Source organism: Podarcis cretensis (assembly GCF_951804945.1).
Source record: "Podarcis cretensis genome assembly, chromosome: Z".
Classification (NCBI taxonomy): Eukaryota; Metazoa; Chordata; class Lepidosauria; order Squamata; family Lacertidae; genus Podarcis; species Podarcis cretensis.
Genome location: NC_137184.1, coordinates 37,134,260 through 37,152,955, shown reverse-complemented (window position 1 = coordinate 37,152,955; position 18,696 = coordinate 37,134,260). Strand labels below are relative to the sequence as shown.

The 18,696-nt window shown below is 41.9% G+C and overlaps 1 protein-coding gene across 4 annotated transcripts in view; it reads left to right on the top strand.

The window, feature by feature from the left end:
• The window catches only part of PCDH11X (protocadherin 11 X-linked), a 777,133-nt gene that overhangs the window by 100,632 nt on the left and 657,805 nt on the right, over positions 1-18,696 (top strand). For all 4 annotated transcript variants that reach the window (XM_079962396.1, XM_079962397.1, XM_079962398.1 and 1 more), the window contains one exon: positions 13,108-13,691. In XM_079962396.1, the coding sequence (XP_079818522.1) occupies positions 13,152-13,691 (540 nt within the window). In that variant the 5' untranslated portion in view covers positions 13,108-13,151. The remainder of the gene's footprint in view (positions 1-13,107; positions 13,692-18,696) is intronic.

Genomic DNA, 18,696 nt, shown 5'->3' with positions numbered 1-18,696 from the left:
CATTGGTAAGTGCTGTTTTTAACACCGATCTGTGCCATTTTGCTGCATTATGGACTTTTTTAATGGGCTGTAGTTTTTCCATCTAAGTAAATTGAAGTAGACATCTTATCAGCAGGGAGTGCTTCACCTTTTCTTCCATGCTTTTTGTCCTCATTCTGTGCAACTGATGTTCAAGCACGGGGCACAGCTATTTCATTGCTAGCTTGCTTTGCCCTCTATTTTCTGAGTGCTACTGTTTTATCAGGGAAGTTAATGCAGCATGTGATTATGAAGTAGGTAACCATCATAGTATATCTGAAATATTTCCACTCAACTACTTTTTGCCAGATGTTGAAACATGGAAATATGGTGGTGTGTGTTTTTGTGCTGCAAAATGAAATATAGCCATGTTTTTAATATATTGTTGTTTTTTAAATAGACAAATACTGTATGTGTATACAATTAATAGCAAAGCCCAATAGTTTAACTAAGTAGGTCTGCATTGTAGTTCCATATATCATAAAATCATAATATGCAAGCATACAATTGTATAATACAATCATAATATTGTACTATCATACAAATATAAAATCATATCATACAATCCTAATATCATACAATCATGATATATATCATACAATCATAATACCATAAACAATTGTAATATCATACAGTCATCACAGAATCACATACACTCATAACACATTATCATAATATGATATATCACAATCATATTGTACAATCATCCATTCATATCATGCAAACATACCATATCATACATTCACACATTCACATCATATATCTGATAATCATATCAGATCCCGGATTCAAGTTACAAGAAAGGATATTCTGATTAAACATCAGGAAGAACTTTCTGACAGTAAGAGCTGTTTTACAGTGGAACGGACTGTGTTAGAAGGTGGTTGACTCTCCTTCCTTGGAGGTTTTTAAGCATAGCTAGGATGGCCATCTGTCATGGATGTTTTAGTTGAGATTCCTGCATTGCAGGGGTTGGACTAGATGACCCTTAGGGTCACTTCCAACTCTACAATTCTATGATTGCTTGATTCTACAGCTATTGTGACTCCAAATTCCTTTTAAGATAATGCAGATAGGATTACAGGTTCAGTTCCAACACAGGGCTGTGTGTGTGTGTGTTCTGTTCATATTAAAAAACCATCAAACCTGAACTTTGGCACAGGATTCAGGATGCTGAGCATTTGGGATTTTGATCCAGGATTAAAAGGAGTGTTCTTATCCAAATGATCATAAAGATAATCAAGAAAATAAGGTGAATATCTGATCCAAACAAAAGGTTTATGCTTCTTATATGGAATTTGCCTGCTGTTGGACTTTTCCCCAGTCCTGTGAAGGGAAGGCCACCCCATAGCTCTCTCCCTTGTTAATGTTGCAAACCAGACTTACATTGTGTGTGTGTGCACACGCGCAAGACATTACAAGACATTATTGGGGTGATCCAATTCAGTAACAGCTGCTTGTTACCTGCAAGATCAGATTAGGTTTATGGCCTTTGCAAGGGTTTGGTTTGTGTTAAATTCAGTGAAGTTCTTCACTTTCCTGTCTCGGAGGCAGGTGGTATTTTATTCCTAAGTGCAACATTTCTTGATTATTGATGGATACCAAAAGTGACAGAGTGGAACTGATTCAGGGGGGAAATAGCCTTTAATTAAGAGAAGTTGGTAAATATTTGAGAAGGCATGCAACTTGGCTTCTGAGCTTTTGAATATCTGATTCTGTACTGGCGTAGACAGCCTTGCCTCCCCCCTCCCCCCCTTTTGACTGCTATTTGAAATCATCAGAAGAGTTGTGTCCGCTTCCCCTTTTCTTGAAAGTATTCTTACTCAACCTAACTAGCAAGTTCCTTGAATAAAACATGATGCTTGAGATGATAAACAATGAAGTCCACTATTTGCAGGCAAAACCTTTATTGAATCTCCCCCGCCCTTTGCCACTGCAAGCAGGCCAACAAAACCTGTACCTAATAATTTTGCTGTTGCTGTCCATGGTATACAGTTGATAACTAGCTGTGGCTAACAATCAGCATTGAACAAAAGAATTCCCATAGCTTTTTTATTTTATTTTTTGCTTGAAATTGTATGTGTCAACAGCTTGGCTTACAAGGGGTGGGAAAAAAAAGTTGTGCTGTTGGCTCATGTTCATCAAAAGCTCAAGCACATTCAGTCTGTGTTTGACTGACACAGATTGCACGCCAGAGGTGTACTTGCTCGTACCATGTGGGCTTTTGCGCTGTGGAATGATGCACAGGTTTGACACATTGATGTGAACATAACTCTGTGCCCAGATTCTAGTTTGGATCAAAAATGGTGTTGGAAATAATTATCCCCTGTAAGAGAGACCGTCTCCATAGGCCTGACATGATCTATGGAGGTCACCAGTCTACAATTATTAAACAGCAGTTAACAAAAGAAAGGGACAATGGTTCCTGTTGCAGAAACCACTGCCTTTTCCATTGCTTCTGATGAGACACACTGTTGAAAAGTATCTCCAAAGTTGGATTTCATGTAAAACACATTAGGAAAAGACCCTATCCCAGTGTTAGACAGCGGTGGATCTACTATAAAACTAATGAAGCTTAAGCTTCAGAGACCCTAATCCCAAGAGGGCCCAAAATAGCTTTAGTCCACATTGCATAATATTCTTGAGTTTAGAAGACCTAATTTGAGTCGCATGACTCTAATAAATTATTTTTTTGCTGTATATATTTCAACAATCCCAAAGTTTGAGAGTCGGTAGCACAGATGTCGTAAAGGTGTGCTGGTTACAAAGGGGCTCCCAAAGCAGTTCAAGCTTCAGGCCCCTCAAAATGTAGGACCACCACTGGTGGTAGAGGATCTGCTTTGCATTCAGAAGGTCTTAGGTTAAATCCCAGACATCTCCATTTACAGCTAGGAAAGACCCCTGTCTTAAACCTTCGAAAGTCACTGCCAGTCAATGTTAACATGTGGAATATGATGGGCATGGACCTAGTTTTAGCAAAAGAACAATGCACATGAGGGATGCTGCTGCTGCACTTTTCTGCTACTCGCTAGCCTGCAATCTTGCCTAACTCCCTCTACTCAAAAGAAAATCCCAACAGGGCTTGCTTCTAGTATTACAGTCCAGCTGAAGGAAACAATTAAACATTAGAGAACAGATGGTTGGGAAGTATTGTATGATGAGGGATGGTTCAGCAAGTCAAACCCTTTCCAATCATTTCCAGCTTGGCCTTTCCACCTCCTGGTTTTTTGTTTTTGTTTTTTATGTGATTGGGGTAGACACACAATTAACACACTGCTACAGTCACCTGTTGGTTGGCCCTGAAACGTGGTGTCATTTTCATATCGTGCAAAATGCTGAGATTATGTCTGGGAGCAAATGCTTGCTAAAAACTTGCATACTACCATGGCCCTCTACAATATTCAGGTCCTTCTAGGGCAGAGCAGATGTAGGCATTGTACTGCAAGTTTTGAAAGTTAAGTTTCTACACAGCCAGCACAATATATCTGTGGGTGTATTTAGACTAACATGAAATTGGCCGATAACCACTACTTACGTGAGTTTAAAGGGACATTAGATAAAGTCATGGAGGGTAAGGCTAATAATGACTGCTAGCCATGATGGTCTGTGAAACCTCTGAATTAAGGCATATGTCACTGGATACCAATGGTTAAGAGATGCACCTACTTGTGGGAAACACTTATTCCCTTCATGTTCTCCTTAAATGGTTTGGTCACTTTGTGGACACTACACTACATGGATCATTGATTTCATGTAGCAGGGCTGTTTGAATTCCTTACATCCCAAGGCATTTACCCCCAATTTTGTTAACTGTTTTCTTGTTGCTAGACAACTCTTTTTTTCTTCCTCCTTGTGTAACTGTTGCCATAGTACCCCCTACACACACCTTCATCCAAGAACAAATGACAGGCAGACCCACACAGCTGTGTCTATGTGAAATGGTTGTTTCCCCCAAGCATTTTGTATTTTTCTTTTCTGAAGTAAGACCCTGTTCCATTTAGTTTACTTGTTGTTTAGTCGTTTAGACATGTCTGACTCTTTGTGACCCCATGGACCAGGGCACACCAGGCACTCCTGTCCTCCACTGCCTCCCAGTTTGGTCAAACTCATGTTAGTAGCTTCGAGAACACTGTCCAACATCTTGTCCTCTGTCATTCCCTTCTCCTTGTGCCCTCAATCTTTCCCAACACCAGGGTCTTCTCCAGGGAGTCTTCTCTTTTCATGAGGAGGCCAAAGTATTGGAGCCTCAGCTTCAGGATCTGTCCTTCCAGTGAGCATTCAGGGCTGATTTCCTTCAGAATGGATAGGTTTGATCTTCTTGCAGTCCATGGGACTCTCAAGAGTCTCCTCCGGCACCATAATTCAAAAACATTTAGTTTATTAGGGCATTATAATTAACATGTTGTCACTGTTGAAACCTGTGAGTGCTGTGCTTGCAGAGGGTTCAGCTGTGGGGTGTGGATAATTTTTAGTTCTGAATTACACCTGTTTTAGAAGCTCCCTTGTGGCAGACCACTGAACAGGACCACCCTCTTTCAAACTGCAAAGCAAACAGGGATCTAACAAAAGATTGCTCTTTGGTCAATACATGTGATAGATGAGGGTCAGAAAAGTCCCATGCTTTAGATCAACAGAGCTCATGGAAGGTCATATTTGTATTGATTTAAAAATGTACGTTCAAGATTAGGAGCACAAATGTGAATGACCTGGTCTAAATATTTCATTGTCTAGCAAAATCCTTTTTCTTTCTGGGAAGGGGGGGTGGGGGGCATTTTTTAAAAAAGACATAACTATGTACAAGATTCTTTTCCCCATGTTCTAACACTATCTGCAATGCCTCATTATGTAAATAAGTATGAATTGCATTGATAATTTGCAAGTGAAAGTGCAGAGAAGGAAGGATGCAAAAGGGAAGATTAACAAGCCGCTGCAAATACTCCTCTGGGAAGCCTTTCTGAAAATACAGAATGCTTCAAAGGAAACTGAATTCATGAGTGACCTGCTGAGGTTTGCTACTCAGTTGAAGTCCCTTGCTTTCCTGTCGTTCCCTTGGCATACATAAGCTTTGCTAATTTGGATGGGCGCTTGCAGGAGGACACATTAAAGCACCCACACATACCATGAACTGTTAACTAAAGTTGGCACCTTGTATTTAATGAGTTCTACTGCAAGTAGGAGGTGTGGCTTAGGATGAGCCACACTGGCAGTGACACAAACCCTGACCTGGCAATGTGTAGAACATAGAGAGCATGCCCTATAGCCCTATATTAAGTTAACCACTTACCCCTGCTTTTCATGGGGGCGGGGGCTATTCCTTTTTATTTAAAACCATCTTTCTATTTTAAAATACCCTGATAAAGTCAAACATACTTAAAAGGTTTGAAACAATGGGTTGTGTCCAATATGAGTCCTACTCAGGCCTACTGGAATTTATGAACCTAAGTTATCTCCTTTAATTTAAATGCATCTACTCTGAGAAGGGCTTATGTTAGATGCAGCCTGATTAAATCTAAAGATACTAATTAAAATATGAAAATACATCTAGGCAGCAGAGCAGATAGAATAACACCAGCAGTTAAATGACAGCATAGCAATATTGTAGTTAAACATTTTAAGAAGTCTGGATTTTTTAAAAACAGAAAAAGTTTTTGCACAGTGTTTAAAATCTGTTATGCCAAATCTACCTGCAGAGGGTGTTTAATCTGGTTGAGATTAAGCAGGCAAGTTCATTTTGATGAATATGCTTCTTGAGAGTTCACATGTTTGCAGGGCAGGTATTGTTGTCTGAATACAGGCAAATAAATATTGAGGCAGGTAAGAGGAGAAGTACAGGGGCCATTTAAAAAAAAAAAGATTGTGAGGATCTCTCCTTTTAGGACTCCAAATCAGTATGTCAGCTGCACAATTCTTCATTTCCATACCAACACACTTGACAATTTAATACACCTGCATCCTACAGTTTTCTCTTCTGCTGACAAGCCACCAGCAATGTGGTCTTGCGGTTTATCGTTACTAGAAACGCTCTCTGGGATTATACTTTTATATTACAGTGCTGCTTTTCTGTGGTTCATCATTTAAATTAGGTAGCAGAAGTTTGATGATGGTGCATGTGTTTTGCATCCTAGTGATTTTCCCTGAGAGTTTGCAAAGCTTGTTTATTTTTCTACATGATCTTATTTCACATTTAATAATATTCCTTTTAAAACTGAGTGGATGAGACATGGATAAAAAATTACAAAGCATTCTCTCTCTCTCTCTCTCTCTCTCTCTCGTGTGTGTGTGTGTGTGTGTGTGTGAGAGAGAGAGAGAGAGAGAGAGAGAGAGAGTATTAACCAAGTAAAGCAATAGGCCCATAAAATCCATTCTATTTATGTTTCAAAAAAGAAAATAAGAGGTCCTTTGTCTTGGAAGCTTTCTTTCTTTTTTCTCTCATGTACTGGATGGTGGCCGCAATGTTGCCAATGTATCCCATATCTTCTTAATCTGAGTTTCAAATGACTGTTGTTGTCTTCTATTTCTGTGGGGAATAAACTCTACCCTGGTAGTTACAAGGAGGCTTGTATAGTGGTACCTCGGGTTACAGACGCTTCAGGTTACAGACTCCGCTAACCCAGAAATAGTACCTCAGGTTAAGAACTTTGCTTCAGGAGGAGAACAGAAATCATGTGGTGGCAGTGCGAGGCCCCATTAGCTAAAGCGGGACCTCAGGTTAAGAACGGTTTCAGGTTAAGAACGGACCTCCAGAATGAATTAAGTTCTTAACCCGAGGTACCACTGTATTCAGACAGAAATATCATCCCTACACCCAGGAGGTCTAGTAATAAATTGTGATTGGAGGTATCTTATATTTGTTGAAGTTTTGGATGACCACTGAACCATAATCTGTGAGGCGCATTCATCTAGGTGGATGGAAATGTATGGAGTCCTGTAGTGGACAGTGCAAATCTAGATAGAACAATAGCCTTGGTCAATACAATATACTCAATATAATATATGGGTGTCAAACCTATTACCGAAGGTGTGATTTTAAATGACTTTGACCAACCCTGAATACCACTTGCTTGGGTTCTGCTTGCTGGTTTCCTACAGGCTTCTGGGTGGACACTGTGAGAACAGGGACTGGCCATGGGTTTAGTTGAAGGTAGCCATCATGGACAAAACTTGGCCATGGGTTTTGATCTTGAATCTCTGATTTATAGGGAGTTTTCCCCTTCTCACCCCAGGCCCAGCTAATACTGCTGAAACAAAAGCAGGTAACTAGTTTCAGAGGGTGTGTGTGTGTGTGTGTGTGTGTACACATATACACACATACCTGCACTGTGTATAGTGTATATTATACAGCTAGATGGGGAAAATAGCACAGTACACATTCCGATATGAATGCTGCCAGTACAGTTCTGTCATTTAAACACATATTACTAGAACACTTAAATGGCTGTTAACTTTAGTTTGATATTTTAAACTCATTCCCATTTTAGATGAATAATTCCCCCCCCCAAAAAAAAATCTATATGGCCTATTCTCTGTTGTGTAATGCTACATGAAAATGTATGTTGGGAAGTAAAAAAGAATGCTGATGAGACAGAGTAGCACAAATGGAGCATTAGGTTGTAGTGCATGTGACGAGTGTTTAAATATTATTCCTGTAGGAAATGTTTTGGGTCATGATTTCTTGGTTTTTTATTATTATTCTACACAATTTGTCCTATGCAAATTCTTCCAAAATAGAGATTAAAGGTGACTGCTCAAAGCAAGCTGTTGCCAAAGACTGACAAATTTAAAAGGCCATGCTAAGGAAGTAGAGGTATTTCTCCTCTCCATCCCTGTATGGAATTTGGATGTACTGAAGTCAGGAAGGTAGATGCATTGACCAAAATTCCATTTGCTTATGCATATGAGCTATTTTGCTTACATTTCCACATCTGCAGATTCTTACTAAAGCTGATCCCTGAATTTGTCACGTTATATTGGGCATATCTCTCTCTCTCTCTCTCTCTCTCTCTGTGTGTGTGTGTGTGTGTGTGTGAGTGAGTGAGTGAGTGAGTGCTCAGTGTATCTGAAGAAGTGTGCATGCACACGAAAGCTCATACCAAGAACTAACTTAGTTGGTCTTTAAGGTGCTACTGGAAGGATTTTTTTTATTTTGTTTTCTCTGTGTGTGTGTTTGTGTGTGATGGCATGAATAATTGTCTGTAGAAATGCAAACTATTGGCCTATTTAGCTCAGCATTGACTATGCTGATTGGCCGCTGCTCTCAGCCCTACCTGGTGATGTCATAGAATCTTAGAGTTGGAAGGGACTCAAGGGTCATCTAGTCCAACCCCCTGCAATGCAGGAATCTCAGCTAAAGTATCCATGACAGGTGGCAATCCAACCACTGTTTTAAAACCTCCAAGGAAGGAGAGCCCATTACCTCTTGTGGGAGTCTATTCCACTGCCAAACAGCTCTTACTGCCAGAAAGTTTTTTTCTGAATGTTTAGTCAGAATCTCCTTTCTTGCAACTTGGAGCCATTGGTTTGAGTCCTACCCTCCAGAGCAGGAGAAAACAAGCATGCTCCCTCCTCCATGTGATGCCTATCTTATCTCCTCTCAGTTGCCTCTTTTCCTGGCTAAACATACTCAGCTCCTTCAAGTGCTCCTCATAAGGCTTAGTTTCCAGACCCTTGATCATCTTGGTTGCCCTTCTCTGCACACATTCCAGCTTGTCAACATCCTTCTTAAATTGTGGTGCCCAGAATTGGACACAGTAATCCAGGAGTGGTCTGACCAAGGCGGAATAGAGTTGTACTATTACTTCCCTTGATCTGGACACTATACTTCTGTTGATGCAGCCTAGAATATCATTAGCTTTTTTTTGCTGCTGCATCACACTGTTGATTCATGTTAAGCTTGTGGTCCATCAAGACTCCTAGATCCTTTTCACATGTACTGCTAATAAGCCAGGTGTCCCCCATCCTATATTTATGCATCTGGTTCTTCCTGCTTAAGTGCAGAGCCTTACATTGATCCTTTTTGAAATTCGTTTTGTTAGCTTGCACCCAATTCTCCAATCTGTTAAGGTCATTTTGAATTCTGATTCTTCTGTGGCATTAGCTACCCCTTCCAGTTTGGTGTCATCTGCACATTTGATGAGCAGTATGAGGTCTGTAACCTCAGTTCCTTAATCCAAGGCACTTATAAAGACGGTGAGCAACAACAGACCCAGGACAGAACCCTGTGCCACCTCACTTGTCACTTTTTCCCAGAAACCATTAATGAGTACTTTTGGGGTTTGGTCCGTCAACCAGCTACAAATCCACCTAACAGTTATCTTGTTCAACCCACATTTTACCAACTTCCTTGTGAGACTATTATGGGGGACTTACAGCCTTACTGAAATCAAAATACACTATATCCACAGCATTTCCCTGATCCACCAAGTTTCTAATTTCATTTAAAAAACAAACAAACCCCAGATTGGTCTGCCATGACTTATTTTTAAGAAACCCATGCTGGGTCCAAGTAATCAGAGCATCCTTTTCTAAATGCTCACAGACCAACTGTTGAATTAGCTGTTCTAGGACCTGCCCTAGTATGGATGTCAGCCTCACCTGTTGGTAGTTACCTGGGCCTTTCCCCCCTTTTTGAAAATGGGGACAACATTTGCCCACCTCCAGTCTGCAGGGACCTCACCTGTACTCCAAGAATTCTCAAAGATAATAAACAAATTACATCCACAAGCTCTTTTAGTACTCTTGGATGCAGCTCATCAGGCCCTGGATATTTGAATTTATTTAAAGCTAGCTGTTCCCTTACTGCTTCTTTTCCTATCTTGGGCAGCAGCTCCCTCCTTACATCATTTATTCTGTTATCACCAGGTTGAGCATCACTTTCCTTTTGGGAAAAGTAGCCGTTGAGTAGTTCGCCTTTTCTCTGTCACCCAACAGCATTTCTCCATCTTTCCCATGCAGAGGACCTACCACTTGCTTGTTCTTCCTCTTACTTCGGACATAGCCAAAGAAACCTTTTTATTTTTAACCTCTATTATTATTATTAAATTAAAATAATTAATTATAAATAAATAAGTAGGTTGTTGTTGTTGTTGTTAACGCCTCTTGATATTATTTTTAACCTGCCAGGATTAAACCTTCTGCATATAAAGCAACACCCCCTCGTCTACATGTTTTGTTAGACATTGGGGGAAGCTAGGTCAACTCATTGCCCTTTCTAAACTAGTCAGCTGTCACTTATTTTTGTTCAGTGTGCTTTTCATTATTATTAAGTGGACAAACCTCCTTCACCTTCCCAAGATATATATATATATATATTGGATTTAATTCCTCCCAACAGATTTGGGGCATCAGAATCAAAATGTGTGTGGGGGAGGGGAAGTATTTTAGGATAAACATATATCTAGAAATGCATGCATTGAGATAAAATACATGTTTAAATAAAAAGTTTGTACATACTTTGTGCTTCTTGCTTCAGAACTATTGCTGTTTTCATCTTATGATTAATAGATTAATCAACTAATAATTCATTGGTAGGTTGATACTACAGTGGTACCTCAGGTTAAGAACTTAATCCGTTCTGGAGGTCTGTTCTTAACCTGAAACTTTTCTTAACCTGAGCTACCACTTTAGCTAATGGGGCCTCCTGCTGCTGCCGTGCCACCACCGTGTGATTTCTGTTCTCATCTTGAAGCAAAGTTCTTAACCTGAGATACTATTTCTGGGTTAGCAGAGTCTGTAACCTGAAGCGTCTGTAACCTGAAGCGTCTGTAACCCGAGTTACCACTGTACTATAAAATAGCTTTAAAATAAATAAAACAACAAAACAAAACGGTTGTAAGACATCAGAGATCCAAAATGCAGTGTCTGGAAAAGCAATAGCAACCTGCTAACTTAAATATTTTTTTTCAATTAAAACACACACATGTGGAGTAAATGTTTGTGACAAAAGAATGGGCTTGGCCTTGAGTGCTTGGCCAAGTGTCCACAATGTCATTCTTAGCTCATTATATCAGATCCTGCAGATAAAGGGATTTAAAGATTAAGAGCCAGTTTAAATAGGGAATCAGCGAGTTATGCCAGCCTGTGCTATGGGGAGCTTGTTGCAGGCCCCGCAACGTTGTGTAATCTAACATCCAAAGAAACTGAGAAATACATTTCTTTTGAGATGGGGACATAGCCAGTTTGACATAAAACCACTTGTCATTTGCTATGCCCATTGCAACCTTCTTCTGTTACTTACTAATGTGTTCTATCTGTTCTCGGCTGGGTTCTGCCAGATGGGTGTCACTCTGATCAGCTTTCTATGCCAGCCTGAGTTCTCATATGAGAAAACGGATAGAACTATCTGTGCTTTGGAGAACCCTTGAACAGCTTTGCTTTCTCTCTGGAGCTGGATACAGATTAAAAGAGGGAGTGTGTTTTTGTTTCCTCAAAGAGGAGGCCCAAAAGCACAGGAGCATGTTGGCAGAAGAACAAGGAGGCAGCTGGTGATTGTTCCTAAATGGACTTGGCCCAGTATACCTGAAGGGGCATCTCCACCCCTATCATCAAGCCCGGACCTTGAGGTCCAGCTCCAAGGGCCTTCTGGTGGTTCCCTCACTGCGAGAAATGAAGCTACAGGGAACCAGCAGTGTGGGGGGGGGTCCCCATGGAACGCTCTCCCATCAGATGTCAAGGAGATAAATAACTACAACTTTTAGAAGACATCTGCAGGCAGCCCCGTATAGTGAAGCTTTTAATGTTTGATGTTTTATTATGTTTTTATATGTGTTGGAAGCTGCCCAGAGTGGCCGGGCAACCCAACAAGATGGGCAGGTTAACAACAACAACAACAACAACAACAACAACAACAACAACAATATATTCTTAACCTTATTCTAAGGCTAGGCATTTCCTTCTTTGGAAGAAGTGGGGATGGTCAAATCTATCAATGTTGTTTTCTCATCTCACCCCTACCCTGGTGTTAAACTCAGTCGTCCAAATTCCCACAGCAATTTGCATTTTAAAACAATTTCATAGTCATTTTCCCATAAATTTTTAGTATGAATTTCTCCTAATAAGCACAGTTATATTGAGTTTTGACTAATAATGCACATTTCTGCAAACAACCTTCTGTAGCGTGATGCTTTTTTGTTTTATTTTAAGCAATTTTACATGCACTTTCCCCCAGTAGATGTATGTGGGTACATAATTGTTTGGTTGGAGCATTGCACTACAGAATTCATAGAAGTGTGGATTCTGAAGTGTGTTTCTGTTTGCACATTGGTTTGAAGTATTTTCTCATTTGGAATTTTAACAAAATCAAATTTCTCCCCTATCTTCATCACTTTGGCTATGGCCAGGAAGCCTCATTGTGCTGCCCTGGATGTGTGGCAGCCAGGACCTCTGACTTACCAGTCAGCATCTTCCCTTGTCCCAAATTAAACTCTGTAATTCAGATCATTGGGGTGCCTCAAAGTGGAAGAAGATGCACTCCAGCAATTCAGAATAAATAGTTTGGAATGACTTGTGTTAACAGCCAAACCACAGACTGCAAAGAAAGGAGGGTGGAGAGTGTTTGTATATGGTGTGTGATGGATGGTATTGCAAATGTGAATGGGGAAAATACTTTCTTTACATACACCCACCCACACATTCATGGGAAAGCAGCAAATGGTATGCAAACCGAATGTTGGAAACCTTTTGGGTGAGCACACCCAGATGGAATACTCTGGTGGAATTCCTTGGATGTATGACTTTAGCTCCTAGTTACAAGGAGATGCTGTGCTACCCTGTAGATGGTCCTCCCTCCCTCTCCCTGAAAGCAAAACTTGTGAGGCAGTGGAATTGGCTGGCAATTGGCATGTATTGGCTGGAAGCCTTGCAAATACTAAACAATCTACTTCACTAAGCATTTACAAACAGTAAATGTATATTGATGTTTGCTTGTTTGTTTTTCACTGTGCCAGTGCTCATTGCGAAACAGCCGTTGCCAAATGATATGTTTGAATTTGCCGTTCCTTTAAAAAACAAACAAAAAACACAACAGATTAAAACCTCTTATTAGGTTGCTGGCATTTCTTAATCTGCTCTTCTCTTCTCATTTTTATTTCCTAGTTCTTCTTAGTGTTCGGTTGGACAACTCCTTAGCCATTCTGGAGATGGACTTGCTTTCCAGGACCTACCTCTTGGCAGCCTTATTAACCTGTATCGTGTTTCAGTCCGGTGCCCAGGAGAAGAATTATACGGTGCGGGAGGAGTTGCCAGAAAATGTCCTAATTGGCAATTTGCTTAAGGACCTCAACTTGACTCTGGACCCTGATGTGCCCCTTTCGTCACCCCTGCAGTTCAAGCTTGTGTATAAGACTGGGGATGTTCCGCTGGTGCACGTGGAGGAGAATACTGGAGAAATATTCACCACTGCCAACCGCATTGACCGGGAGAAGCTCTGCTCTGGCATTTTTAGTGAGAACCGCTGTTTCTATGAGGTGGAAGTTGCTGTCCTGCCTGATGAAGTTTTCCGACTGGTCAAGATCAGGTTCCTGATTGAGGATATAAATGACAATGCCCCTCTTTTTCCATCAACAGTCATCAATATCTCTATCCCTGAGAACACAGCCATCAATTCCCGGTATTCTGTCCCATCTGCTCTTGATCCTGACATTGGAGTCAACGGCATCCAGCACTATGAACTCCTTAAGGTGAATGTTGGTCCTTGTATCTCCCCTGAAAGATTCATCTCCATTATTTCCCCTTGAGTTTCTTAATAATATCTAGGATCTTGCATTGCATTTAACTTTCAGCAAGGGGAGGAATAAGGAAAGATGGGGGTATTGATTGAAAGTGGAAAAGTGAAAATAAAACAGAGGGGTGGGGAATGGAGTGGAGTGGTGAAAAGATAGTAGAAGATTGAGTAGTAGTAGTAGTAATAATAATAATAATAGTAATAATGTTTAACATATAAACATCTTAGCATTTTGGGATCTCCTCTCTCCCTAAATTCCCCTCCTCATTTCTCATGCAATAAGGGATTTTCAAGTTTGCCTGCCTTATATATATGATCTAAACTGGCAGAATGTGGTAGACTATATATGCTTGTGGGCTGCACCAAAGAAAGTGTTTTTTATATGTGTGTGTGTGAGTATACATACAGATGCATTCTCTCTGAGTCACTCAGGCACAATTCATGTGTTGCCTTGGCAAACCCTCTCTTCTGCATTTAACTACTCACATGAGCAGTCAATTTGTGTGTGAGCCTTTTGCTGTGGGTGCAGGAACCTTAGCTAGGAGAGGGGATGAGAAGAAGAACGACATCTTGCCACCCAACTACCTTTATAGCCATCAGTATATACCTTGAATCCAAAATAAGCTGGATTTCCAGACATAACATTTTAACCAATCTTTGGCTTCCCATACGCTAAATATATATCTGTCAAGGAGAAGCTGGAGGTAGGGATGTACTTAGTGAATGTGACCAGTAGCTCTGGCAGTGAAGCATATGAAAGCAAAGAAGGGAGCCCCGTGGAATAGTGATATGCACTGAAGCAAATTAACATTCTCGGAGAAGCAAAGAGGAAGCCCTCCATCTGACTGGCTCAATCAGCCTGCTTTGGTAATGCTTGGGTAGGTTAATAGTAAAGGGAAATGAAAAGTTATTCACACACAGAGAAAAGAGCAACTGTAATGATGCCCATTCTGTAGAAACAAGCAGAGCATTTGACATTACAAATAATTTTGCGTGTGTGTGATGCTGGGGTGTCAGAGGCAGACAGTTTCTCTTTTGTTTCTTGATGAGCAAAATCTCTGGTGCACATTTATTGGTTGCTCAAGACAGGGTGTGATGGGGCGGGGGGATGGTTTGCCAAAGATAACGCCTGTGACTCACCAGGAAGGACTAAATTTTTGGTCTTTCAGATGTTGTTAGACTCTAGCTCCTATCATGACTGGCCTTTTGGACTGATAGAAGTTGTAGTCTGGATGCATGGTTCATCTCCACCAGGAGCTGTGCATTCAGTATTATGGGCCTAAGTTTATGCAACTCCATTTCAGTTAAGGTCAGACAGACTCACTCCTTGCTGAATTTCCAGCACTTAGTGAAGTTTATTATTATTATTATTCCATCATGCATTTTAATTGGTCTGATTTTTATAGTTTTAACCGATTCTTACCCTTTCCATGTTGTATTCCTTGTTCCTCACTTAGAGATGATTGCCATTAAGTCATAAATAAACAAATAAATTGCAGCGAAAGGAGTGATTTTCAACCTCTGAATCTGCTTGAAAGTGAGATGGACCTTTGGTGGTGCATCACTGACCTGCCCCTTTCAACTGGCAGTGGTTCTCAAACATCTCAAACAGTAGACATTCCTATCACTTGCTGCCTGATCCTCTCAGTGGATTTGTTGGGGGTTGAATAACCTGTGCCCCTCCCCCTTTCCTTTGTTGCTTGTATATACCAGCTTCTATCTCCGGGGAACCTTTTGCTTGTGATTGGTGGCAGTCTTGGCTGTTACTGCTTTCTCTAGCTGATGATGAACCTTAATTTCATACAAGCTCAGGAGCTCCAAAGCCAACATGAAGCCCTTCTATTCAGAAAGGTTTCTCAATCATTTCAGTCAAAGGAGCAGTGGGGCCCTGCTGTGGTCAGTTCCCGGTTGCGAACTTCCCATTGGCATTTTGTTGGCCGCTGCAAGAACAGAATGCTCAACTAGACAGGCCTTTGAAATAAATGGAACAGTCTTCACAACGCACACCTCATTTGTGTAAAGTTACACGGCCATGTATTGCAGCCACATAGGGAAATTAGGCAGCAAGCTACAAAGGCTTGACACCACAGATCTGAATAAGGGAACAAAGCTGTGGGATACTATAACCACACGTAACAAACTGGGCAAGTCAGCTCCACCAAGGGGGAGAGGTAGTGTTGCATCATGCTTTCAGGTAAGTAGGGAGATGATACTTTCACTCCACCCTGCCAATAATGTCCTTATTTTCCAGAGGCATCCCTTATTTAGAGAAGCCATCCCAGTTTCTAATTTGATCTAATTTGTTGGGGGGTATGCCCTGCCAGGTGGGTTGACAGTACCGCAGGCAACACTTGGGGCTACATTGTTCAATCTTAAAGGTGACTATCCTCACCAAACATTAGCTGTCTACCTGCCAATGTGGGAAATCTAACAGCAACCTATCCCTCCACTGAGGACACATGCCACTAACCCAGTGAAGCGTGAGGAACACCCCCCCCCCAAAAAAAAACCTAGCAAGCAATGCCAATCAACTGATGGGCAAAAATAAACAAATAAAGCCTACTGCCCCCACCCAAAGGTGACCTGCCAATGCCTGGACTGAATGAAGTGGGATTGGTCGATGCCACCAAACCTCCAGAAGGCTGGCAGAGCTGGAGCTAGCTGCTCCGGCACCTGGAGCGGCGCACATGCTGTGCACCTGAGGGTAGGGCTATGGGGGCATGGCGAGCCGCCCATGGTGGGCTGCTTCCTGGGCAGTGGCGGGGGGAGTGAGCTGCGCCACTTTGCCAACAGCCTTCCTCCCTTCTCTCTTCCTTTTGACAGCTCGGGTGAGGCTCCCCCCACCCCGGAAGCAGCCCGGGAGTGGGAGGCAACAGTGCGCCACCCGCCCGTGACTCCCAAGCCTCCCCCGAGCTGTCAAAACAAAGGGGGAAGGCCACCGGCAAGGTGGCGCAGCTCCGCCCCCTTCCCCCAACAGCTCAGGGTAGAAGAAGAGTTTGGAATTGATATCCCGCTTTATCACTACCCTAAGGAGTCTCAAAGAGGCTAACATTCTCCTTTCCCCTCCTACCCCACAACAAACACTCTGTGAGGTGAGTGGGGCTGAGAGACTTCAGAGAAGTGTGACTAGCCCAAGGTCACCCAACAGCTGCATGTGGAGGAGCGGAGACGCGAACCTGGTTCCCCAGATTACGAGACTACCGCTCTTAACCACGGTAGGCTTGGGAGTTGTGGGCGGGACAGCGTAATGTCACCCCCCTCAGTGATGACACCCAGGGCGACCGCCCCCCCCCCCCGCCCCCTGAAGGCCAGCAGAAGGTGTGGCAGGGTTAAGTAGCCAAACCTCAGCCCCACACAGCATACCTGAGCATGCATGTGGCAAGAGCTAGCTCTCCTTTCTCTAAGTGACTGCCTAGACCACCTACTGCTGCAGCAACTTCACTTGAATTGAACTACAGATATATATATATATATATATATATATTCTGCTGACTCTTTGTCTTTGTTTCTTTGCTCTAATCACTAGCTGCGTGCCAGCAGAAAGTAGGAATGGGCTGAAATGATGAGGTTTCTTTTTATAGATCACTTTTCCCTGATACAGTGCTGGTGCTTTAAAGTGTCCCACTGTCTTGGTGACTCAGATGCAGACATCGTAAAAAAAGAGAGAGGCATTCCTGTTGCCCACTGGACAAGCATAATAAACAGTGTAAAGGGGGTGGGGAGAGACTTCACAGATCATAGCGAATCATTGCTCTTCTGTTGTAAGTTACCTTCCCTGAGTATTGCACTTTTCCCATCTGTGAATAACCCACTACCTTCTAGCCACACTGTACACGTGACATAGCTGCTGTGCCCATTTGAAGCTCAACACACCTTCACTATAATTTTTGTGGTGTGTGTTGTCTCATGACCCCCATTTTATTTTAAATTAGTGTATACCAGTAAAATGCATTCTAGCTGTCAGCTCTTCTGAAAAACATGGTTTGGGGAAAGATGGAAGAGCCACAGGGAAAATACGGGATGAGCATGATTCGATGTGTGGATGCCCCGTTAAAAGTGAGTCAACAAAGCATTGCAGTTGCACACCCATCTCCTAGCCTGGAAGCATCTTTCAATTGCAAAGAAATGATTTAGCAGGGGCAGCGTTAACTGTCTAGACCACTTTCTATTGAGAGAGGTCTTCATGATGACTTGGCGGTGCTCTATGAAGATTGCAAATGTATTTGAAACCGTTTGCATGGATTTTATATATTTCCCTCTCTCTCTTTTTCGGTGATTTACAGTAAATAGGTCATTGCAAATGATTTATTTAAAATGATGCATGCTTTGGCACTGTTGGGTAAAAATCCAATTCATGTGAATGGCCTGTGATGGAGAGAGGGAGGAAGCAGGATTAAAAGAGAGAGGCGGCGGGGCCTGGTTGATATAGGTGGAAGGGGAGCAAAAAGTGCTTTTGCAACTCGACTGCAGAAGGAAATGCTTCCAAGGAGGAAGAGGAGCCATTTAATAAATGAGGAGGCGATGACATTAATGAGGATTCTGAAATAGCTGAGCTTTTAGATTGCTCTTGGGCGGTGGGGGGTGGGGAAATCTGACCTTTATCAAGCAACATAAAATATATGGCATAGTGATTTCAGAAGTAACAGAGGTTTTGCCAACCTGTGTAGAAGGCAAATAAGTATAGAAATCGCTCATTAAAAGTTGCTTTGGACTGGTGTATAAATTTTGCTGGAGTGTCTAGCTAGGTGTTTGGAAAATAGCCTAAAGATTTGGTGTGAATGCATACTGCATCTATATAAAATACACACATACAAACATGCACACATAGCTATTTATCTCTGTGCCTTGTACTGTTTTCTCTGGTACCAAGAAGCTCTCTGATGAGGCAGAAGTGGAGTTAATACACTGTATGCCTAGGAGTTTTGCATAACAGGTACATGATAGTGCAATCCTGTACAAGT